General features: G+C 40.0%; 1 protein-coding gene across 3 annotated transcripts in view; it reads left to right on the forward strand.

Annotated features, from left to right (window-relative positions):
* The window catches only part of slc16a4 (solute carrier family 16 member 4), a 30,305-nt gene extending 8,151 nt beyond the window's left edge, over nt 1-22,154 (forward strand). For all 3 annotated transcript variants that reach the window (XM_042228165.1, XM_042228169.1, XM_005914879.3), the window contains 8 exons: nt 5,718-5,850; nt 5,987-6,119; nt 6,303-6,446; nt 6,613-6,774; nt 6,873-7,523; nt 15,432-15,643; nt 18,171-18,264; nt 19,647-22,154. In XM_042228165.1, coding sequence (XP_042084099.1) covers nt 5,734-5,850; nt 5,987-6,119; nt 6,303-6,446; nt 6,613-6,774; nt 6,873-7,523; nt 15,432-15,643; nt 18,171-18,264; nt 19,647-19,855 — 1,722 coding nt within the window. In that variant the 5' untranslated portion in view covers nt 5,718-5,733 and the 3' untranslated portion in view covers nt 19,856-22,154. The remainder of the gene's footprint in view (nt 1-5,717; nt 5,851-5,986; nt 6,120-6,302; nt 6,447-6,612; nt 6,775-6,872; nt 7,524-15,431; nt 15,644-18,170; nt 18,265-19,646) is intronic.
* Nucleotides 22,155-22,401: the final 247 nt, after the last annotated feature.

Below are 22,401 nucleotides of genomic sequence, written 5' to 3' on the forward strand. Positions count from 1 at the left end.
CATCTATAGACCTGCTGTTACTCTGTGAAAGGTTTCACAAACAAGGTCATGTTATGCAATGTGGAGGTTACATGCAAATATGTATGGTGATTTGCCAGTCAGGAAGTGGGAGACTGTAATTCGGTATATATGAATGTGCTGAATTGTTAGATGGATGTCATAAATACTGGATTTGCCATACTTAAAAAATATAATTGCAATATAATTGCAAGTGTTTCATGGGAAAGTGCACAAGTTTGCTCAGTGTGGATGTCATGTAAAGTCTTGCACTCAGTGGGTGGAGCTGCAAAATATTTGTTCTCATTGTGTTTTGGTGGGCAGTAGTTTCATTGATAGCAGTATGAAGGAAATGTAGGTGCGGAACAGGTTTTGGAGAACATTACACACACAGTAACCTCAATGAAATGCAGTATTAGACCAGCGCACATATGAAGTCTTGCAAAGAGAAGGTTTGCATGAAAGATCTGCGGTAACACAGTGTGAACACCACACTACAAAGTGCTGGACTCCAGTCCCCTGTCGCTCAAACCCTGAAACTCGGCACATTCACAAACATGCGCTCAAGCACTCTCTAAGGACAACTTGTTAACCGCACATAGGGGGAAATACTTTTCTTGCACTACACTGGCCCAATTCATTCCCATTTAATCCGCTCTGTGTGCTCTCTCTCTCTAGTTTGGGCCTGGCTTTTTATACATTTCTAAGTCAGACTGAGTTAGCAATGCTGGCTACAAAAGACTTAGGGTAAACAGGTGGTTAGGACTGCTCTCTGACAGCAAACAGTTTCGAATAACTGCCTTTATGTCAGTAGTAACCGATAGTTATAGACTGCTGTTGTGCCATTTGTTTAAATGCAGCAAAGGTTTAAAGTTATTGTGATGCTCATATGGTTCAACTGGTTTTGGGTGGTCCTTTGAAGCTGTTGGTTTTTAGTAAACCAAGCGGGGAACAGCTGTGAACACCAAACACAGCTTCACCTACTGTTAACTTTAAAAAAAAAAAAGTCAAACATGGATTTTGTTCATTAGTTGTTCATAACATTATTAATCTCATATGCTTCTTTACCATATAAACTTGTGTGCTCTGTAGGTTTTATCCAGCAATGCAGTGTTAAATGACAGGTTTACAGATGAGGTCAGACAAAAGTCTACATGGGCTAAGATGTTCAGACACAACATCGTGTTTTGTAGTGAGAGTAGGGAACAGGTGGAAGAGAGTGTTGAGAGGTGGAGGTATGCAATGGAGAGAAGAGGAATGAAGGTCAGTAGAAGCAAAACAGCTGTGTGACTGAGAGAGAAGGGTGTAACAGGAAAACTGCAAGGAGTGGGGGTAGTGAGGGTAGATACCTTTAAATACCTGGGTTCAACCATTCAAAACAATAGACAGTTCAGAAGGGAGCACAGGCAGGGTAGAGTGGCTGGAGACGAATATCAAGACTTTTTACAGAAGTGACTAGAATGGACAGGGTAAACATGAGTATGTCAGAGGGACAGCTCAGTTTGGAGACAAAGTTAGAGAAGCAAGGCTGAAATGGTTTGGACATGTGTCGAGCAGAGGTAGCGGATATATCAGTCACAGGATGCTGAAAATGGAGCCTGATTAAAGAAGAGGATCACAAAGAGGATTGGTGGATACTTGACTCCCACAATAAAAAGTTTGGAAACTTGAAATACGAGTGTTAGGTCCCCTTTGACTCAGCTGCTACATCCATCCATCCATTTTCTTAAGCCAATGTAATTTAGGGTTACCCGCTACATGACAAAACTTGATGGAACATCTGTGTCAATACAATATAATTCATATTAGAATTCATCATATTGTAGTTATCATAGAAACATCAGTAACTTGGTTACTCACTAGCAAACGAATCATCTGAACAGCTTTTTTAAAAAAAAAGTAAGGTTATTGGAGAGTCAGCTGCATGTGCGGTGCCCTATCTGTCTGTAGTCACCACTCAACATCAGCTCTTTACTGCAGTGTGAGAAATGCTCATTAAGAATGTATGGGATGCATCAGGCAACAGTGGCAGTGTTGAGGAGCAATGACTTTGGCTTCTGTCCAGCCGGTGCAGCTGCCTTGTTAGCCTGAGCCAAAACCCATCTGTGGTCAGTATGGAATCACTTTAGAGTTGCATTGTTTAGACTTTAGGATAGCTCTGTTCAAATATTGTCTTTACATTGCACACTGGAATCCTGCTTTCACGTCTTCTTTTTCAGAGCTACGTGAAAGACAGTTCTGCCCTGTGTTAGACTGTCCGGTACCCCTGGCACAGGACAGGCAGTTACAGCTAATACTTTGGTAAACTTGGAGTTTGCCCCGTGGTTTTACAGCTTTGCTCGTTTCTTGAAGTACCGTCTTCTTATACACATATTATCTCTTTCTGCAGAACTTACGATTAATATTTAAAGTCACAATCCTTTATTCTGCAGATACAGCAGAACCGAATGGCTTACTTATTTATTAAACCTTCATCGACAGCGTATATATCTCTGGTCACAAATACGAGGCAATCTTATGTAACTGACTGTCAAACACTGAGCAGGGACGCGTTAGTATTTTATTGGGATAATTTACCATCATGTATTCTGCTGCAATCACAATGGACAGGGGGCTTTATAGTGTAAAACTTGCAACAGTTGCTGAGATATAATAACAGTTATGTTAACGAATGAATATTGATTTATTGTAACACACAGTTATTATAACTTTCTGAAGATAGCGCTTTTCAAGGCACCCAAAGCACTTTACAATGCCACTATTCATTCACTCTCACACACTGGTTCAAGGCAGCTACAGTTGTAGCCCTGAGGCTGCCATATTGCACCTACACCAGTAGGCGGGAGGGTAAAGTGTCTTGCCCAAGAACACAACAACCAGGACAGAGAGCCCGGGGATCGAACCGGCGACCTTCCGGTTACAGATCCGCTTCCCAACTCCCTGAGCCACGGTCGCCCCAAGATGAGGTAAATTGTGATTTAACCCTTCAGTAAGATCCTAAATGCATGTCTTTGCCAACTTATGAGGTAGTTGTTTGGCACCTCGCTGCACGTTTCCATTGGCTGTGATGATTCAAAGCTTTTAAAAATGAACACGTCATATGATACATTTGGTGAGGTCTAAAAAGGTCTTCGTGTAAAGGATAGCTTTGCCGATTATGGTAAGGACTGCAAAAAATAAAGGAGCTTTTGAACAAACATGTAAAACTTTTCAAAAAATCCAATGTGCTTGAGAATCATGGATTGCTTTGAGTCCAGGCTGATCCAAGAGATCACCGCAACGCTTGTTTGAAAATTGGGCATATCGTTCAGAAGTTAGGCGCAAATCCAACTTCAGCCCATTAGTGGTGCTAGAGTGCCCAAGGCCCAGACATGAAACTTTGTAAAAACAATCAAGGGACTGACCCCAGTCAGCTCCAGCTGCTGCCATATTCTTCCATGGCAGAAGAAAAACAGAAGAAACATTTTGGGGGTACCTAAGCGCTTTTATTGTTTGGTTGCTAAATAACATGTGTGGCTGTCAAAGCTATGGGTGGATCTATGGGTGGAGATGGCAACTGTAAAGATATGAAGTTTATCAGTCAAGGAGTGTCTAGAGCGCAGTTTGGAGAGGAAGCTATCACAGTTTCTCCACACCAGTAAAACAACAGTTACAGGTAAAAGAGGATGTTAAGGATAAACCATCACCACGAAAGCTAAAATGCACATCCTTCTGTGTCTTGGATCTCAACACAGATGCTTAACTTTAAACGAGTTTCTAAACTTACAGCTGAGTTTGTTTACTGCTGTCTGCATTGTTGTTGAGATGCATTAATCTGTGCTGCTGTTTGCCCTTGTGTTTTATCGCTGACCCTGGCACAGCCTGCATTCAGCTGCTGACTCAGTTTGTCATTATTCCTTATTGTGAGAAAGTTTTCATTTGGTTTATTTAAACTTAACTCTATCTAGCTGTTACCTTTTCACCTAAAATCACTTCTGCCTTTTTTCGCCTCCATGGATGAATTTTTTTGTCTTGTATTTTCAAATAAGGGTGATTATATATATATATATATGTTTGCTAATACAAGTCAGCGTATTTGAAAACATGTTCCAACAAGGGCCCGAAGTAATTCAAGGTCACATGTTGCCCGTTGGGAGTCAAACTGCAGTGAAGCTGGCTCACAAAAGAGCAAGTCATTTCTGAATCTGTTAACAACAGAGGCATGGGTTCATTTGAAATAAGCCAAAGTCTTACAGCTTAAGTCTTAACTTGTTTAGTTACACACACACGCAATGGGTGTAGCACAATACGTTAAAAATCATTTCATTATTAAACCACTCACTAATCCATTATTATCCTCTTTCACCTCTTCTGGTATCGGCCAGTGAGGACATCACTACTAGTATAAGTTCATTTTATTTTAATGCTGCATTTCTGTTTTACATTTCTACTTAATTACCAGGTTATCATGTGCAACACTTTGAATTCAAACAGGGAAGAAAAGTCAGTTCTGTTTAAGCTACAAGCCAAAAACGATAGTTTGACAAATGTTTTTTTTAACAAATAACTCTCTCACTGACCTAACGTAGCCAATCCCTCCACATGTTTGTACTCTCTGCTCATATTACCTTTATATTAAATCATTTTTTGCTTTTTAAAGAACTTATTTTAACAGTGCACGCAACAACAAACAAATCCTCCCCAACAAAAAAGCCAAATTGCATTATCTTTCTTCATGTCAATATACGGGCCGCAAGTAGGGGTGATGTGGTCCACAAGTGGCCCCCGGGCCAAGTTTGAGACCCCTGCTTTAGAATGTGTAGTTTAAAATTGTTGAAATGTTGCTTTGCAGCTGTAGGTTTACTTTGCTGCTGGTTTAAGACAACTACTTCTCTTTTAGCTGCCCAACCCAACGAACCATTTTTTATTACATAACAAAGACAAGAAATCATCTACCAGGTACACACAGGACACAGTGTTAGTTCTAACAGGGACTTAGAAGATGCTGCAGTCAATAATCAACACTTACACATTACACATTGCTAGAGACAATATCTCAGCAGTGTTAGCATTATCTCCAGTCCAATAGCTGAATAGGGTGCAAAAGAGATGTTACCAGGTCTAGTAGTACTGAGGTCACGCCACTTCACAGCTCAATGAAATGAAAAAGTAATAGAGTATTACTCTTGAATATATATCTGTCTGTGTGGGTTCTCTCTGTGTACTCCCGTTTCCTCCCACAGTCCAAAGACATGCAGTTAGTGGGGTTATGTTAAATGGTAATTCTAAATGTGAAATTGCCCATAAGTGTGAATGTGAGTGTGAATGGTTGTCTGTCTCTCTATGGTAGCCCTGTGACAGACTGGAGACCTGTCCTGGGTGTACCACGCCTCTCGCCCTATGGTACCTGGGATGGGCTCCATCCCTCCCATGATGCTGAATTGGATAAGCAGAAGGAAATGGATGGATGTTTTATGTCAGTATCATATATAACATCAGACTTTACTTTTATTGATTCGAAATGATTTAACGTTTTGGCTTGTGGGTTTCTGTAAAGTTAAAGCAGAAAGTCACAGTTTTATTTCGAACATTGTTGTTCTATTGTTTTATTTTTTCATGTCTGTTTGTCTTTACTTGAAAAAACTCTGAAAGGCTTCTTGGTCTTATGCTGAAAATAACTTCTGATATGATATCCTTTTTCTGCAGCTTTGAGGTGATTGATTTTATCTTTCTTCTCCAAGTGAAACCAGGGCCATAATGAACCTGTTCAGAAAGGATGCCATGACCTCGAAGAAGGACAAAGAGAAAGAGATCCAGTATGAGGACCCTCCAGATGGAGGCTGGGGCTGGATGGTCGTGCTACATTGCTTCCTGGTATGCGTACCTCTGTTCTCTATAATCTCCCTTTTTTTCCCACTGAACCATTTATTTATATATAATTAACTGGAAAGTTTCTCTCAGAGAAAATATATCTGTCATTATCTGTATATTCTCATTTGTGTCTGTGCAGGTAAATGTCCTCGTTATGGGCACCCTAAAGAGCTTTGGGATCTTCTTTGTGGCGTTCCAAGATGAGTTTGGTGGCTCAGCAGAAAGTATCAGCTGGATCGGTTCCATCATGTCAAGTCTGCGTCTGTCTGGAGGTTCAAACTGAAAAAAAAATCTTTTCCTTCTATTGCATCACATCTTTAAATCGTCATTTTCCACAGTTTTATTTTCTTGTGACTTACTGTCTCCTTCACAAAATGTATTTAATAGCCTTTTCTGGTCTGTATGTCTGCATTTAGCTTTTTGTCGTTGTGCTTCTTCTCCTCTCATTTCTGTAGCACCCCTCGCCTCTGTGGCATGTGCCAAGGTGGGAGCCAGAGTGACCTCGATCACCGGTGCAGTGCTAGTTAGCGGAGGCTTCCTGTTGAGTATATTCGCCAACAGCGTGGTATTCCTCTACATCAGCATGGGCGTGATAGTTGGTGAGTTTAACTAATTGCTAAACAGTAAAGTACCTTAATGTTGCTGTTTCCACACGAACTCTAGTAACCAGACGACTTCTGTCTCGTGTTATTAATTCGGAAAACCAACCTGTGTGTCCCTGTGACTGATGCAATGTCGGATAATAACCTTGTTTGCTCCTCTCAGGAATGGGGTTTGCACTACTGTATCAGGCCTTCTCAGTGGTCACAGCACTGTACTTCAGAAAAAGGTTAGCAACGGCATATGCTATTGGACGCTCTGGTATGGGTTTGACCTTTGCTCTCGCTCCCTTCACTCAGCTGCTTCTGGACCGGTATGCTTGGCAAGGTAAGAAGGAGAAATTTTGTGCCTAAGTGTAGAAATACAGGCCATGGAGTGATCTAAAAGTGACATTTTAGATCCTAAACTCTCACTGTCATGTTTAGGAGCCATGTTGATTCTCAGTGGTCTCATGCTGAATCTGGTGGCCTCTGGCATGCTGCTGCGACCCATCAATGTAAAGCCACCTGTTTCAAACCCTACCTCCTCTGCCATCCAAAAGAGTCCTGCTGTTTCTCTCAAGAGCTCCTCAGAGAAGGAGTACTCCAAGAACTGTTTGAATGGGTCCACTCACGTTTCCAATGGCGTCTCCAAATCAGACTGTCTTCAATCCCCTCCTCCCTCTCATAGGGACACCGTGAACGTGGGGGGGCAATGTACTCAGGGACTCCAGGACCAGTCAGTGAACCCTGAACTGACCAGACTGGTCCTGAATGGAGTAAATGGCCATGAGCCCCATCATGACCTGGGTCAGTGTAAACCCACAACTCCAGATTGCTCAGCGGAGCTCAATGGCAGTATGAATGGGTCCACGATTGTTGGATTTTCCTCACATGCAAGCTCGCCAAGTGAGGTGACTGTCACAAAAACCAAAGTACTGGATTTCTCTTTGCTGAAGGACCCCTTCTTTTGCATATACACTTGGTCTTTGGTCTTCAGTCAGCTTGCCTACTTTATTCCCTATTTCCACCTGTCTGCCCGAGCCAGAACCCTGGACATTGATGCCATGGATGCTTCCTTTATCATCTCTGTCGCAGGTAAGGTTTATGTTGGCTAATAGATTCTCTGTGTTACTGCAATCAGCGTTTAATGAGTAGTGTGATATTTTGGAAAATAGAACTCTCTCGTTTTTTTTTCGTCCGTGCTGTAAATAATTAGCTAGAGCAATACAGCTTATGGCCTGCATGTGGTCTGCAGTCATGGTGAGAAGTTTGGGCAGTGGGACAAATTTTGTTTTTATACACTTTTCTGCTTCCTTTGTTTTTGCTTCCTTACATGTTTCTGTGATGTAGTGAAGAACAATTACAAAGATTTGATAAGTTTCAAAAACATTTATTTGAAAATACATTTTAAAAAATATTTTAGCAATAGTATATGATATAAAATTAATATAAAATTAAATTATTATGAAAACACAATTTAAATAAATACAAGCCATCTAAAGTCATCTATAAAGTTTATCAAAAGCTACAAATATTATAGGGTTTCTGGGGTCCAAGCCTTTTTTAACATCACTGTTGAATTAAAGATATAAAAGCAGACAGTCACTTGCAGATTACAAGATCACATCTGTAATCTACAGCCAGTGGCCCCTTTTTAAAGAAGAGTCATCAATATCAAGCTTGTTTCCAACTTAATGAGAAATATTTATGTGTAACTTTTTACCAAAAATGACTGTCTCTAATCCACTTAACTCTTGTGCCAATGAGAGAAACATTTGCAAGCGTCAGTTAATTTGCAACACTGTTGCACTGTTGCATGACTTCTAACTCCGTTTAAGCTGGATCAATGTGGAATCTTATTGTCTGGTTGTCTTCTGGAAACAACTGGCAGTATTTCAGGGTGTTCCAGAGTGTAGTTACAATATCTAGGCTACGCTGGCCATGTTTCAAAAGCATTTAAAACAAAACAAATAAAATTGCTGATAGTTTTGAGGTGGCTTTTCGGGAAAGGTTTCCCTTCTGTTGTTATCCACATGGATTTTAACGTACATGTGACCAGTGCCAGCTCAGCTGCTCTGTAGTACTCTGACTACAAAAAGAACTAAGAAAGCTTTGGTTTCCAAAAATGTTGCTATGTGCTTACAGGTTGTGCATGTTCATATTCAGAATCTCTGTATGTAGATTAAAGTAGAAGTGAATTTTTGGCTTGATTCTGCAGCACTAGAGTGCTCAGACATCCTTAAGTTTATGACAATAACAGTCGAAGTAGTTTCACAGATGTGACAAATTTAGAATTAAACAGCTATGTCTTATAAAAAATAACCTTTAGTAGTGACCTTGAAGTATAAAGATGAAGTTCCAGTTTAGTTTTGTTTTTTCAGACTGAGTCTGAGGAGGGATGCAAAAAAGTGTTCAGTCAACCTCTAGCCATTAATTATTTGTGAGCTGCTCAGACTCTGCAGTCTTATGTAATGGATGTTCTTACATAAAAGCTGAACTTTGGTCTACTGGCCAGGGTGGGTGGGTTCAGCAGTGTGCCACTGATGAGGCCACTCCATATGAACAGAGAACAGCATTAACATTATACACACCATGCATGTAATTCTGTAGATTTATGAATAACTGAAAAGCTCCATGTGTGGTTGTTTTTAACCACTTTGTTTTATAATCTGCCCACTGATAATCAATAACTGTTACCCGATAGAGACTGTATTAATATTAATGAAAGGCATACTTTAGCTATAAATAATGACACATAGGTACATCTATTATTGATTAGTGTAGTAGTGATAAGGGGTTTGAGAGGAAATCAATAAATCAAACTTCTTTTATATCACAGCTCTTATGTGATAACACAACAAAAGTGCATTTGTTTGTTTGAATTAAAGCAAAACTTTTTGTGTACAGTTTTTTTTATTAGTGTCAAAATCATGCATTTTGTGCTTTCAGAAAAAAAGCCCATCTTTTTTGTTTTAAAACTGCCTGTAGCCAATCTGTGTCAGCATTAGGGATGGGAGAAAGGATCTCAGAATGAAATTACAGGACATCTAGAAAATGTGATGCTTGCAGCTTGCAGGCAATCACATTAAATGTAAATTTTCCATCCTTAATCAGTGAGCTGCTGTCACTGATAACCTAATTCGAAGTGTGACTATACTATTACAATAATGCAACAACAGCATATAGCGCAATAACAATCACTCAGCTTTAATGAAATATCAATGTTGTGTTTTTCCTGGATATTTTAAGTAAAAGTATAAATAATAATTGCTGAGCACATAGTTTAACAATAACTAAAGTGGTGTAGCTTTGTGACTCATAAGGAGCTGCATAATATTATCACAGAAGATTTTCTATCTAAAAGTTTTTTTTATCTTGGCTCAAACTTTTTCACCATCTGCTTAAAGCCCTGCTCTTCCACCATGTAACCACATCTGTAATTTCCATCTACTGTTTGCTCTTCGTGTCATATGGAGTGCAGCTAGCAAGTGGTCCAGTGACACTCACTAGTGCTGAGTGATACTGCAAATTTTGGTATTGATCCAGTACCAAGTAAATACAGGGTCAGTATTGCCAATATCGACACTGATCTTGATACTTTTAACCTATAAAGGCAGCTTATGTATGGGCTAGCAGTGTGTCTGATAGCAGTACTATTACTGGTAGCAATACTGTCAATATCTGGATTAATCTGCCCACCTCTTACACTCAGCAGAGTCATTTGTTTACATCAAAGTCACGCATTAGCACAATTAGCTGCTAGCCTCTCCTACTTTTCGTGAAACTAATTTGTTTTTTAGTGGGAACAATTTTCTTGCACATTTTGCAGAGTACTATGCTTTGTTGGGGGTTATTGCAGTAGCTCCATTTTAGGTACTAAATCATCACTGGAGCCTGAGACACTCTATATATCTTTTAATTCATATCAAAATTGATACCGTGATCATTGTGGATTAAATGATGTGGCACAATTCTAGTCAGCATTGGTATAAAAGAGCAAAAAGGTCCAGACATTTGTCATAGTGCATACTTGAGTTCTAATTTTTAATTTAAAAAAAATTAACACTGTTATTTGCATACTCAACTTAGAGGACAGAAACAAAGTATTGATCCTATCTTTCTGGTATCAGTTCAGTACCAATACTAGCATTGGTATCTATAGTATGGAGTCATTTGCTTAGACGTGAGTAGCACATAATCAGCTGCTAACATCTCATACTTCGTAGCCTGCTTTTTTGTCTCAAGTGGTGAAACAAGTTTGTTGTTTCCACATTTAGCAAGAACAATTTTCTTGCATACTTTACAGATGACTGTGCTGAGCCATTCTTGCTCTCACATATGCCCAGGCTTGTCTCAATAATGCACAATAATACACTAAGGAACGTAAACACATGGCCAGGGCTGGACTGGGACAAAAAATCGGCCCGGGCATTTTGACTAGAGACCGGCCCACCAGGTATTATAGGAAAAACCATAAAGTCTTTGAATGAAAACAAACGCTGTTGTGAAGGTGATGTACACTGTCTTGTTGGTATATGTATGATTTCTATACGTTGTACATCAGATAAAAACTTTGGTTGTAAGATTCAGATAATTATTTAATAAAAGCTAGATATTTTAAATGAGAATAAGAAAGAAAAGTATTTCTTTGTGCCCCCCTCTCCCTGTTAATGCCCTACCTGGCCCCCCTGGCAAAACTTTGCTAGACCCGCCCCTGCACAGTTACCAGCTGTCAGCTACAAAAGGATCCTGGTGTTATTTGTCTCTCAGAAACAGTTCATAACTTCCCTTCAACTCATTCATGTCACCTAAAAGGTAAACCTGTTTCTCCATCACCTGTTCAGCTCTGATGATCCAGTAAGGACATCTCCTGGTTTCATCTTCATGTTTCCCTCTCACCAGATAACCAAACCATATCATGACCAGCAGCTTTACAGCTGTGGCTCCAGCAAACATCAGCTGATACTAGAAATTAATATTAAATAAATTCTAACAACAGCTGATCAAGCTTAAACGTGCTGCTGTTGTTTAGCGCGACATCCGCTGGTTTCCTCTTTCTGGCGCAAAGTGGGCGATAAACAAACAAGAGAGAAAAGCCGATCAGCTGATCATTGATCAGTTTCATGATTGAATGAGAGAAGAAGAGACAGCTGCAGCGTAAAGACAGAGAAAAACTCCAGCTTCGTGTCTTTTTCCATCCTAGCTGAAGTCCGGGACAAACTGTGTTCCTTTTCACCTCAATACGAAACGAGTAATATTTTCTCTGAATGGGACGATTCCTTTTTTAAGGACGGTTGGCAACTCTACTAACTAACCTTATGAATAAAATAAAGTTCACTATCAGTAACATCATAGCACCACCCAGCTGTATAGAAACTCCGTCATGCTAGCTAGTACGCAGTACGAGTTATTGTAACTGACTGTAAAAAGTCAGCACAACGAAAATAAACTCCACCTAAACTTGGTTTATATCTGACCCAGATAGACTGCAGGTCATAACTTCTTACCTGAAGTTCAGTTCACCTGACACTCGGACCGGCGCTTCGGATCTCTGCTCCTCCTGCCTCCCCTCTCCCTCATCCACCTGGCCTCTTGTGGCAGCTCCGCCATAGCCACCACCAAACAACTGAGTTATTTTTACACATCTGCCAGCTTCTGGCCAATCCATCACCTTTCATTGTTTATACTGTTATAAAAAAAAAGTCATCGGCCCATAAAAACGAAAAATCACCATCAGCCCACTGGACAAATGCCCGGTATGCCCGATGGCCAGTTACTATAGTAACGTGGCGTTACTATAGTATTGTGCTCCTCATATAACTTTTAAGCCTTGTCGCAATTTATATGGCGATCATTGTGGAGGATATGATGTGGCACAGACCGAGGCAGTATTTGTATGGAACAGCAGCATTTGAACTGGAGCCAGATTCATGCAATTACAGAATATATGAAGATTAACTGTCTGTTGTTTCTTAAAGCTGTAAAGCCAGAGTATAATAGTCCGTGGGTTTACTCAGAAGAGCTTCCAGAAAGCAGCAAGACAGGTTCTTTTTTGTCAGCCACGTTTTTTCTGTCACTTTCTCTGCTCATGTGCTGTGATGGTGGAGAAAGCGAGACAAAGTTAAAGAGATGGGGTGCTGCTCACACCACAAAGCCACCATCCCAATGTCCCGCTGTCCCTCTTTCTCTGACCCAGTGCTTGTCATTGAGGCCCATTAACTTGGCTCGGTTAGAGAGGCCACTATCGTCCGGGTCAGTCTTTTCGTCAACCCTCAGTCACCAGCACTGGAACAAACCGGAGTCGCTAAGCAACAGCAAATGGAGTAAAGTTGTTGGCGTGTTGACAAGTGGGGCTCCCAGTTTTTTGTTGTTGTTGTTGTTGTTTTGTTTGTTTGTTTTTTATTTTGGAGCCCAGTCCTGAAGTAGCTGATACTTTGCAGAGGAGCTCTGAGGCAGAAGTGTGTGCAGAAGAAGAGACGAGACGAGAAGGCAGCAGTTTCATAGAAACTGGGAAAACCAACATGCCCCTCCCCCCCTCATGATCTGTTAATTCTCAGAGGCATTCACAAATGTCTGTACCTGGTAGTACTACTAACAGAACTGGTCAAAACCAGTGTACCACATGAACTTGGCGTAAGGTGCTACTTGGTGAAGCCTAATTTAAATAGCAATGTGCTGAGTTTGAACAAGGACAGCTGCAAAGCTGAATCGACCTGCTGAGGCTAAAACACACAAACAAACTCACAACTTGTCAGTATGCAAGCAGGAGACACTGCAGGATATGTCTTGGATCACAAGAGGAGGACACATAAACAGTGAACAGCTGCCTCATGTCAATTTTCTAACCTCCATGGAGAATGCTGTCATATAAAGAAAGCACAGATGTTCGATGATGAAGCATTTTATAGTCTATTCTTTCACTAATTTACTGTTGTTACTTAACATCTGCATGTTAATGTAGATTAATGTAACATTTATTCAAATTTGCTATGAAGAGCGACACTGTAAAACATAAAGTGGGAATTTAGACTACGTAAGCTCATATTCAGCAGGATTTTTATATCATGCGTTGAAGTTGAGAGTTGCCTACAGCCTGCAGAGTTGTGCTGCAGAGGCTGTGCAAAGGATGGATAATTCTGAATCTGTACCGCACCAGTTTGTTTCATTGATTAATTGCTCAGCACTGCCTGCTTGTAGCTATTCCTGCGACGCTCAATACACCACTGCAGTTTCCACATCACCTATCGCATTCCAGTTGACCTCAGCAGAGAGCAGTCCATATCTGCCCAGTCATCATACCCAAGTAGAGCAAACAATCAGTCAGATGAGAAGAAATGCTCAATAGGTAGTTTGCTTATTGTTGCTGGTGTAATGCAGATGTTAACAGGTCGGTGTGTTGCCACCCACTGTGCCGGTTACACAGTATTCTTGTGTCAAGAGAACAGGAGCAACAGGGAAGTTAGGTTGGATAATAGTGACCTATTTTATTTAGTTCAGTTTCCTTCTCCTCACAGTCTTTCTTTACCCTTTCCTTACACATCTGCACAGACACCCTTCACATTGAGAAATGTACTCACAGTTCCTCCTGGCGTTGTTTTCGTTAAGCACATAATAACTGCATCAACCTGTAATCCTAATTCTCAACACCAGAGTTAGCCTCGAACCAAGTTCTAAAGTAGAAGTTGATGGATTTAAATTTGAAATGTGAGATCTCAATTTCATGTTAATCCATCTAGTTGTTGTCAAGGTATTTTACTAAAAACACAACAACCTTATTGTGGGAATAGAAGAAAAATCAGGGGATACAGGGCTGTTCAAAACGTCATTTATTTATCTGAAAAAGTGTTGATAATGACCGATCATTAAATGGCTCAAAAACCTAAAACAAAGCAGATTTTGTGCTCTGTATCTTAGCTCCATGTCAAGCATCTACACTTGGTTAACCCAGTGTGTTATTCCTGCTGTTGATGCACACATCTAGTGAAGCGTCAGTGTAACAGACTCGAGGATCATCTAGTTCTGCCTGGGCCCCTTTCTTTTGAAAAGCTGAGCTTGTAGATGATTTAACACTAAAATGTTTCATAGATGTCGAAACAAACACACTTGAGGAATGCAGTCCAACATGAAGCTGCTTCTTATAGCGTTAATACTGAAATTGCAATGAAATGTTGCATCATTTTTATGCAGCTGTTATGCATGTAAGTAACAGCTAGTGGAATATTTAATCCCTTTACTCCAGTGATATTTATACAGATAGTTGTTTTCATGTCTTTGTGCACTAGCCTGTATATAAAACTGGTGATCATTTGGTTTGTGGACTGTTACAATCCTGGTTTTTGGTCATCATCTTTTTGGGTTTTTTGTGGGATTTTTTGGCATCTTTGTTTTAAACTGAACATAATCATTTTAGAGAAGAATGTAGAGCTAGGAAGTTCCATCAGCTCACAGTCCTGCAAAACTAGCTAGATTAGTGCTTCACCTTGATATAAAATGAACTGAAAGCTTATTTAATTATCAAGACAGGAAGTAATGCACTTACAAAAAAACCTTAAAGGTTTTATTAGAACATTGGAAAAAAAAACATTAGTTACCTGAGAAGTGGCCACACCCGTATGTATGCAAGATTTGCATACTAGTTAAATGTGTAAATTGGCTGGAATTTTAATAAGGGTGCCTTGAGACTGAGTTGCTTTTAAAACTATCTTCAACTGGATCTTTGTGAACCAGAGAAACTTCAATTCAATTCAATTTTATTTATATAGCGCCAAATCACAACAACAGTCGCCTCAAGGCGCGGTGAACTTCTGTGTTACCTTTATTTTACAACCACAACATTCTAAAATGTGAATCGTTTTATTCATCGTAACACTCTCTGCTATAATGAATTCATCAGTATAAATGCACAGATCAAAAATGGCCCTACACACATTTATATCAAAATTTAAAGTCATATAAATATATATCTTTCTCATCCAGTTGTCTGTCCACCTTTGCCTGTTACAGGTATCACAGAGACCATCGCCCAGTTGGCCTCGGGCTGGGTGACAGACAGGAATCTTTTCCACAAGTACCATTTCCACAAAGCCTACCTGATCCTGTGTGGCTTGGTCAACCTGCTTTCCCCACTGGCAACTTCTTACATGCTGCTGATGGTCTACGCAGTCTTTTTCGCCATCTTCTGTGGTGGCTACATGGCTCTGCTGCTGCCTGTTTTGGTAAGTGGGATGCATGCATCTCTTTGGAAACAAACAACCTCAATTATCTGTTCCCCATGGTTTCAACACTTTATAAGTTTTTTTTGTAAATATATACAGTGTATATAATAAAATGAAATATATAAATACATAATTCAAAATACCATCCCTGGAATAGACGTGTCATTTAATATATGTTTAAGATGAAAAGGTTCAGTTGGTGCATGTGCAAATAATCAATTCTAGTGTCCTTTAGTCAGTGAACAACAGGTCAGTCTGCAAGGCTGTGCAGGTATACCATTTAAACACTAATGTCAGCATGCTGATATGACCACGGTGATAACAGCAATGCTAACAAGTGTATGTTTTTAAGTCTTGAGTATGAACAGAGCAAAATTCTCCAAAAACACTTGGAAATGACAGAACCAGAAAACTAAAATGTTAGTCAACCTCGATGAACAAGTCACGAGGTTTAGACAATGTTTCATCCATGCAATAGGATTTAAATTGTTGCTTCGTTACACCATGCAGGAAAAGATTTCTCAGTGTTTTTCTTTTTAAAAGAAAATGCATGAAAACTAATAATGGTGGTTAAATGCTACATATTCAGTGGTGTCTTTGGAATGAAACGCAGGGTGCTCTCTTAGTGTTGTTTGACTTTTTACCAAACTTGCCGCTATCACCCTCACTATACTGTTAGTCTGTAGTTCATTCACCTTGCAAAGTCAGCAATATCAGATTTGTCTGGCAGTTTAAGGGCCATGTAAAGGTGAACTGGCTTAGTAATTAGATTATATCCCACATGGAAAGAAAAACTTTGAAGCAGGTGGTATGAGATGTTTCCTAACTGCTATTATGGGTGGATCAACACATTAAGTCAGTGGGTATCCAGTGTCTTGTAGATATATCACCCCTCAAAACAAAAGCATGAGGACACACGTTTGACCTCACTTGCCAATGGTATGGTCTCAAAGGTCAGGATATATCTATGGGCTGAAGGGATGACGTCCGATTCGTCTTTTTTTTTAGAAAATCTGACTGGAAGAACCAACAGACAGTGACAAACAGATAAAACCAGCCTGCTGATGGAAATTACTTATTTTCCAGGCAAAGGTTTTCTAAGAAAGGAAGATCATAGCAGTAATCTGTAATTTATTGATTTATGAACTAAGAGTCTCTCCAACATAAAGTGCTTATGTGAAGAATGCTGTCACTATTAAACTGAGTGGTTTATCAGCGCAGCAGCGGGGACTATACAACAACTAAATGCAGCTAAAGCTTTTTTTATTTTTAAGATCAATAATGTTTGAGGAGCAGAATCATGCTGGGTTATTACAGATATAAAGGCACAATGCGGGTTTATCTTTATACATCTACAGTAGAGTGCAAAAGTCTTCAAACAGCATTTATTTCTGTGTCTTGAGCAAGTTTTCCATTCTTTCTGAAGGTCTTTCAAAGTTTTTCGTGGACATTGGCTGTTTTTAACTCATTTTCAGTCCATTTTGATCTTTTTTTTTATTTCTTTTAGTAACAAAAAAGAAAACAAAAACAAAATTATCTACAGCAGATAAACAGTAACTGATAGTCATGTCCTTAAGAAACAAGAAAGAAAAACAGGAAAGACCTGACACACAGCCAGAGAGATGCATCTAGCTCTTCTGTTCACTGAGGCCTCATCAGGAATGATCTCTATGGCATGGTGCCTATCAAGAAGCCATTCTTAAGGAAGTGAAAGAGGGAGGAAAGGCTGAAATATGACTAAATACGCAAGAACTGTACTGAAAATCAATGTCATGAGGTCTTATAGAGTGATCAATCCAAATTTGAAAATTCTGGTGCAGAACATCACCAGTTTGAGGTCAGGAGAGAGGTACAACAGTGAAACATGGTGGAGGCTCTGTCAGCAAAACTTTATCTTGATAGAAAACGATAAAGTCAGAGTTTGGACTCCCAGATCTCAACATTATTAAAGTAGTGTGGGATCATCTTGTCAAATAACAGAACCAAAGGCATCCAAAATCCAAAGAGGAGCTTTGAATATCCTTTAGGAAGCCTGGAGAACTATTCCTGAAGAATACTTAAGAAATTACAAGAAAGCTTATGCAAGCGTATTCAGGCTGTGCTGAAGAGAAAAATGTGTTCTTACCAAATATTGAATTTCAAGCTTGTTAGAACTGTACAAACTGGTTTTGCCTTATGTACTGTATTTGCATTTATGTTTTTTCATATAAAGAAAAGATGGGGGCTCAAGACTTTTGCACAACACTGAAGGTCATGTTTGCTGTACATGGAAATTAGGGACTGCAGAAATAAAAGTGAAGCATTTTTTAAACACATTTAACACATATTCCATTATTTTGAACTGGCTTTTCTATCGTTATCGGGCTAAATGTTTCCAGTTTCTCGCTTTAATTAAAATTGTTGTGCTCTCAAATGTTTGTTGGAAAACCTGTAGTAATGTTCATGGTTTGTAGTGCTGCAGAATGGGCTGTTTAAAATGCAAATAGATGGCAGTGACAAGTGCTTGGTATGTTGTTTTTCCCCGCAGGTAGATCTCGTGGGGTCGGAGAAGCTCAATAACTCCATGGGCTTCTCAATGTTCTTTGTCGGCCTGGGCTGCCTCACAGGGCCTCCTTTGGCAGGTGAGTGATTCACATCTTGGAAAACATTCAAGCATGTGCTGTCTCACTTTTCCAAAGGTACATAGTGAGAAACCCATACGGTAACACATAACCATATGTACTACATCTGTATGTGATGTGATGATAGCAAAGATGTTACTTTTGTGTGTATCTGTGTGCTATTTCTGACAGGGAGTGAGTGAATGTGTGTGTGTGTACATATATATATATATATACATATATATACATATATAGGGCAGCACGGTGGCAGGTGGTTAGCACTGTTGCCGCACAGCAAGAAGGTCCTGAGTTCAATTCCACCATCAGGCCGGGGTCTTTCTGTGTGGAGTTTGCATGTTCTCCCCGTGTTTGCGTGGGTTCTCTCCGGGTACTCCGGCTTCCTCCCACCGTCCAAAGACATGCAGCTTGTGGGGATAGGTTAATTGATTAATCCAAATTGTCACTAGGTGTGAATGTGAGTGTGAATGGTTGTCTGTCCCTGTGTGTTAGCCCTGCGACAGACTGGCGACCTGTCCAGGGTGTACCCCGCCTTTCGCCCTATGACAGCTGGGATAGGCTCCAGCGCCCCCCGCGACCCTGAAAAGGATAAGCGGAAGCGAATGGATGGATGGATGGATAATATGATAGTATTAGTATATAATATATTATATATATTATTATATATATATATATATATATATATATATATATAAAAGATTGTTGCAGAAGTAACATCTGCCTGTGTGCTCAACTGGCAGGCTGTCTCCTTAAATATACAAAATGCTGAATCATAATACAGATATAGTGCCCTAGATTTTTTATTTTTTTCGTCTTCATATGTGTGAGCTACTTCTAGGAAAAATAAATGTATCTGGTAACATTTGGCCCACATTAAAGTGAGAGGCTTTGAACCCACTCACACTGTGTTGAGCAATCCCCACAGAGGAGCTTATGGATTTCGGGAGTTTTAAACGTGAGTAATGGCCCCCTTTATGGCCGTATGGAAATAACGTGTGGCTCTGTTTACTATCCCTTCTGTTTAAACGTTTGGCAAGCCATGGCCCCTGCCTCGGGCTGTAGGGCATTAAAAAAAATGTTTTCAAATATTACCGTCAGGATAAACGCTCAAACTTCAGATGGCTGTGTAATGTGTTTACACCTGCCTTTCTGCTCCGTCTCATCTGCATTCGCATGCTTGTATCAACACGGCTTGTGTAAAGGAAATAAATAGAAATACAGGAATGAAGAAAGTAACAGTTGAGTTGCTTTGTAGTTTATCGTGAAGCCATGACCCTGTTTTTAAAAAGGGAGTTGGGGTGGCCAGAAGAAGAAAGCATAATAACTGTATTCACAGATGAACACACAGGCTCTTAATGCATCCTTGTGATCTTTGTGCTTTCTAGGGTTCTTATATGATTACACTCAGACCTACGACTGTTCCTTCTACCTGGCGGGGCTCTGCTATCTACTCTCCTCCCTCTCTCTGTTTATGGAGCCGCTGGCTCAGCGCTGGAAGGCCAAGAGGAAACTGTCCCAGGCCAAAAGAGCAGAAAGCAGCTGTAAGACCAATGGCTGTTTCACCCCTGACCGCCTGCAGAACGGCGCTGTGTAGGAATTAACTCCAGGGTTCAATCTGGAACCAACGCGCTCACGATGACAGACCTGCCCACTGTTCACCTTGGACTCCAGCTTGAAGTCGGGACCTTGTCCGTTCATTTCAGCGGGAGCATAACGCGGGCTGCACAGCAACACGATGTTTAAGAACTTACAGTAGTCGGGATGTCGATGAGGAAAAAAAAAAGACTTTTCTGAACCTTCAAAGCCAAAATGTTAGTGCTCTTCAAAATACTTTATCCCCCGGTGTTCTGATGAGAGGCACACCGATTCAAAACTGGAGAAAATCCTTGCATACAACACCTGCCACAATTTATTATACGCACATATGCAAGCATAACTTATTGGGAGAGAAACATAAAACTGCACTGACTGTGCAGAAATGTTTTGTTGCTTATTACACTGCTCGGAAAGAAGCTCTGCAGTTGAACTCGAAATCCTGTCTTCTGTTGAGTTTCCTTTCTTTTCTTTTCTTTTGTTATGATCCATGGAAGCACGCATCCATGATAAAGTACTTTTCACCTGATGTCTTTGGGAAGCTTTTACCTGTATCTGGTAAACATTACTCACTGATATGCACTTTGGGCCAGCTTGTGATTATGCTGCATGACATTCTCTCAAGATAGCCGAGATACCGAGCTGCCGTATTATTTCAGCCTGCGCCTGTGAAACAATACATAATCTGTAATACGAAGCCAAAAAGCCTGCATTGCTTCTGCAGTTTAACCGAGAAAATGTATCTCTTTGCTAAGTTGATTATTGTAGGCGTGTGGTTTACTGGTGTACTCACTTTGAGACTCGCAGTGGCATTCTTAATTTTTCCAAACACTTTTTTTTGTCCGTTGAGTATTTCAGCATCTTTTTATGATGACGCAAAATTCAGTCTTGTTGACCTTCTTCTCAGATGTTTGAGCATCATGCTTTCAGGTTTTTTCCCCCCACAGAAATTGTTCTGCTGTGCTGTCACCTCTGGATTTTTTTTTTTTTTAACCACATTCATACTTATTTTCAGTTGTGCGCAGATGCTAATGGTGGCATTAGCTCAGTTTTTCATACCTTTCATGGCTTTCCTGGAGTCACATGAGAAGTTTTATGCTTTTTAGAGCCCAGGAGTTTTCATGGGTGTGCATTGTGCCGTGGGAGGGTCTTCAGACAGCTTGAGCATTTAAGGGCTGCAGGACGTTTGCATGAAACGCAAGCTGCTTGTGGGGCGTTCACTTACCCCAGCTCTTTCACTGTTGTCATGCAAAGTAGCCCTTTTAAAGCTTTTACACATCAGCTCCTTTTAGCAGTAAATGCATCTGCTGAAATGTTTGTCCCTTATTTTTAACTGACATTTAGGCTGCTTTCAGCACTGCAGGCTGACACTTTAACTGATTCTACTCAAATGTCTATTGAACTATTTTAACCGACATTCAGCTGCTGACATTACTCACCTAATACTTTCACACCGTACTCTTCAGCTATCTTTAGTGCCTCAATTTATTTTATTTTTTACCGCTTTAATCACTCACTATTTGCTTATAACTTTCTTATGTAACACTGCAAATTATTATTCAGTTGCTTTCTCCTGTGAAGTAACTTGTTTTACTGGTCAGTAAACTGAGAATTCAGTTGCAACACTTTGAGTTCGCCTAACCTCCTTTCGGTGCTTCAAATACAGTTCAGACTTACTTCATCTTTTTTGATCACATAGGATATTTTAATCTTTTACACAGTGATTACAGCTGCAATCTTCTGAAGTATTTTCTTCAGATTTTTTAAAAATGTATTAAATTAGAACCTTAGGTAGTTTATAATTATATAAGGAAACAACTTTCTCCTTTTCTAGGTCACTGATGATGACAAACATTCAGATGTCAGTTATCTTTAACTTGTCAGCACACGCTCATGAGCTGTTCTATGCAAATGCACAGAGAGAGAGATTTTCCTTTGGTAAATGCGCACATAAACACGTTTCCTTCTCTGCAACTATCACCAGCTCCCGAAAGCCTGTTGTTCAGTTAAGGTTTCAGTGTTGTCTTTGTCGCAGTTAGACTGAGGAGCGATGGAGCCGACGAGCTCCCCTGAACAGCAGCATTTTGTTCTTGTTTTGTTTGTTATTTTGTCATCCTTGTATGTCTCTGACCAACTGTGTTGATAGTGTAATGTTGACCATGTAAATGCACAGTGCCACAAGTGGACTGTTTAAAACTGTTGCCCAGTCTTTACAGTGCCTGCAGGCAGCCAGTGAATGGCAATGCAACTTCTAATGATATTGTATTTGTACATGGGAGTCTTAAATCTTTTTTTTTTTTTTAGAGAGGGTTTTGTTTTGTTCTTTGTTTTCAGTGGATTCCTTGTTTTTCACCACTGTTTGCCTTACAAGGTAATGTATCTTTTACTAACTTCCTCTGATATCAGCCAAAGATCACATTAGGAAAAAACCTTCAACTTGAAGCTTATTGCTGGTTAAAAATGTACGTATTTTAAACCACTATGACCACCCACTATTCAGTTATTTTTAATGTCTTAATTGAATCGTGCGCTTTGTTTTGCTGCCCT

The sequence above is a fragment of the Haplochromis burtoni genome, unplaced genomic scaffold (genome assembly GCF_018398535.1).
Source record: "Haplochromis burtoni strain Fernald_Lab_line unplaced genomic scaffold, NCSU_Asbu1 Contig_9, whole genome shotgun sequence".
In the NCBI taxonomy this organism is placed as follows: domain Eukaryota; kingdom Metazoa; phylum Chordata; class Actinopteri; order Cichliformes; family Cichlidae; genus Haplochromis; species Haplochromis burtoni.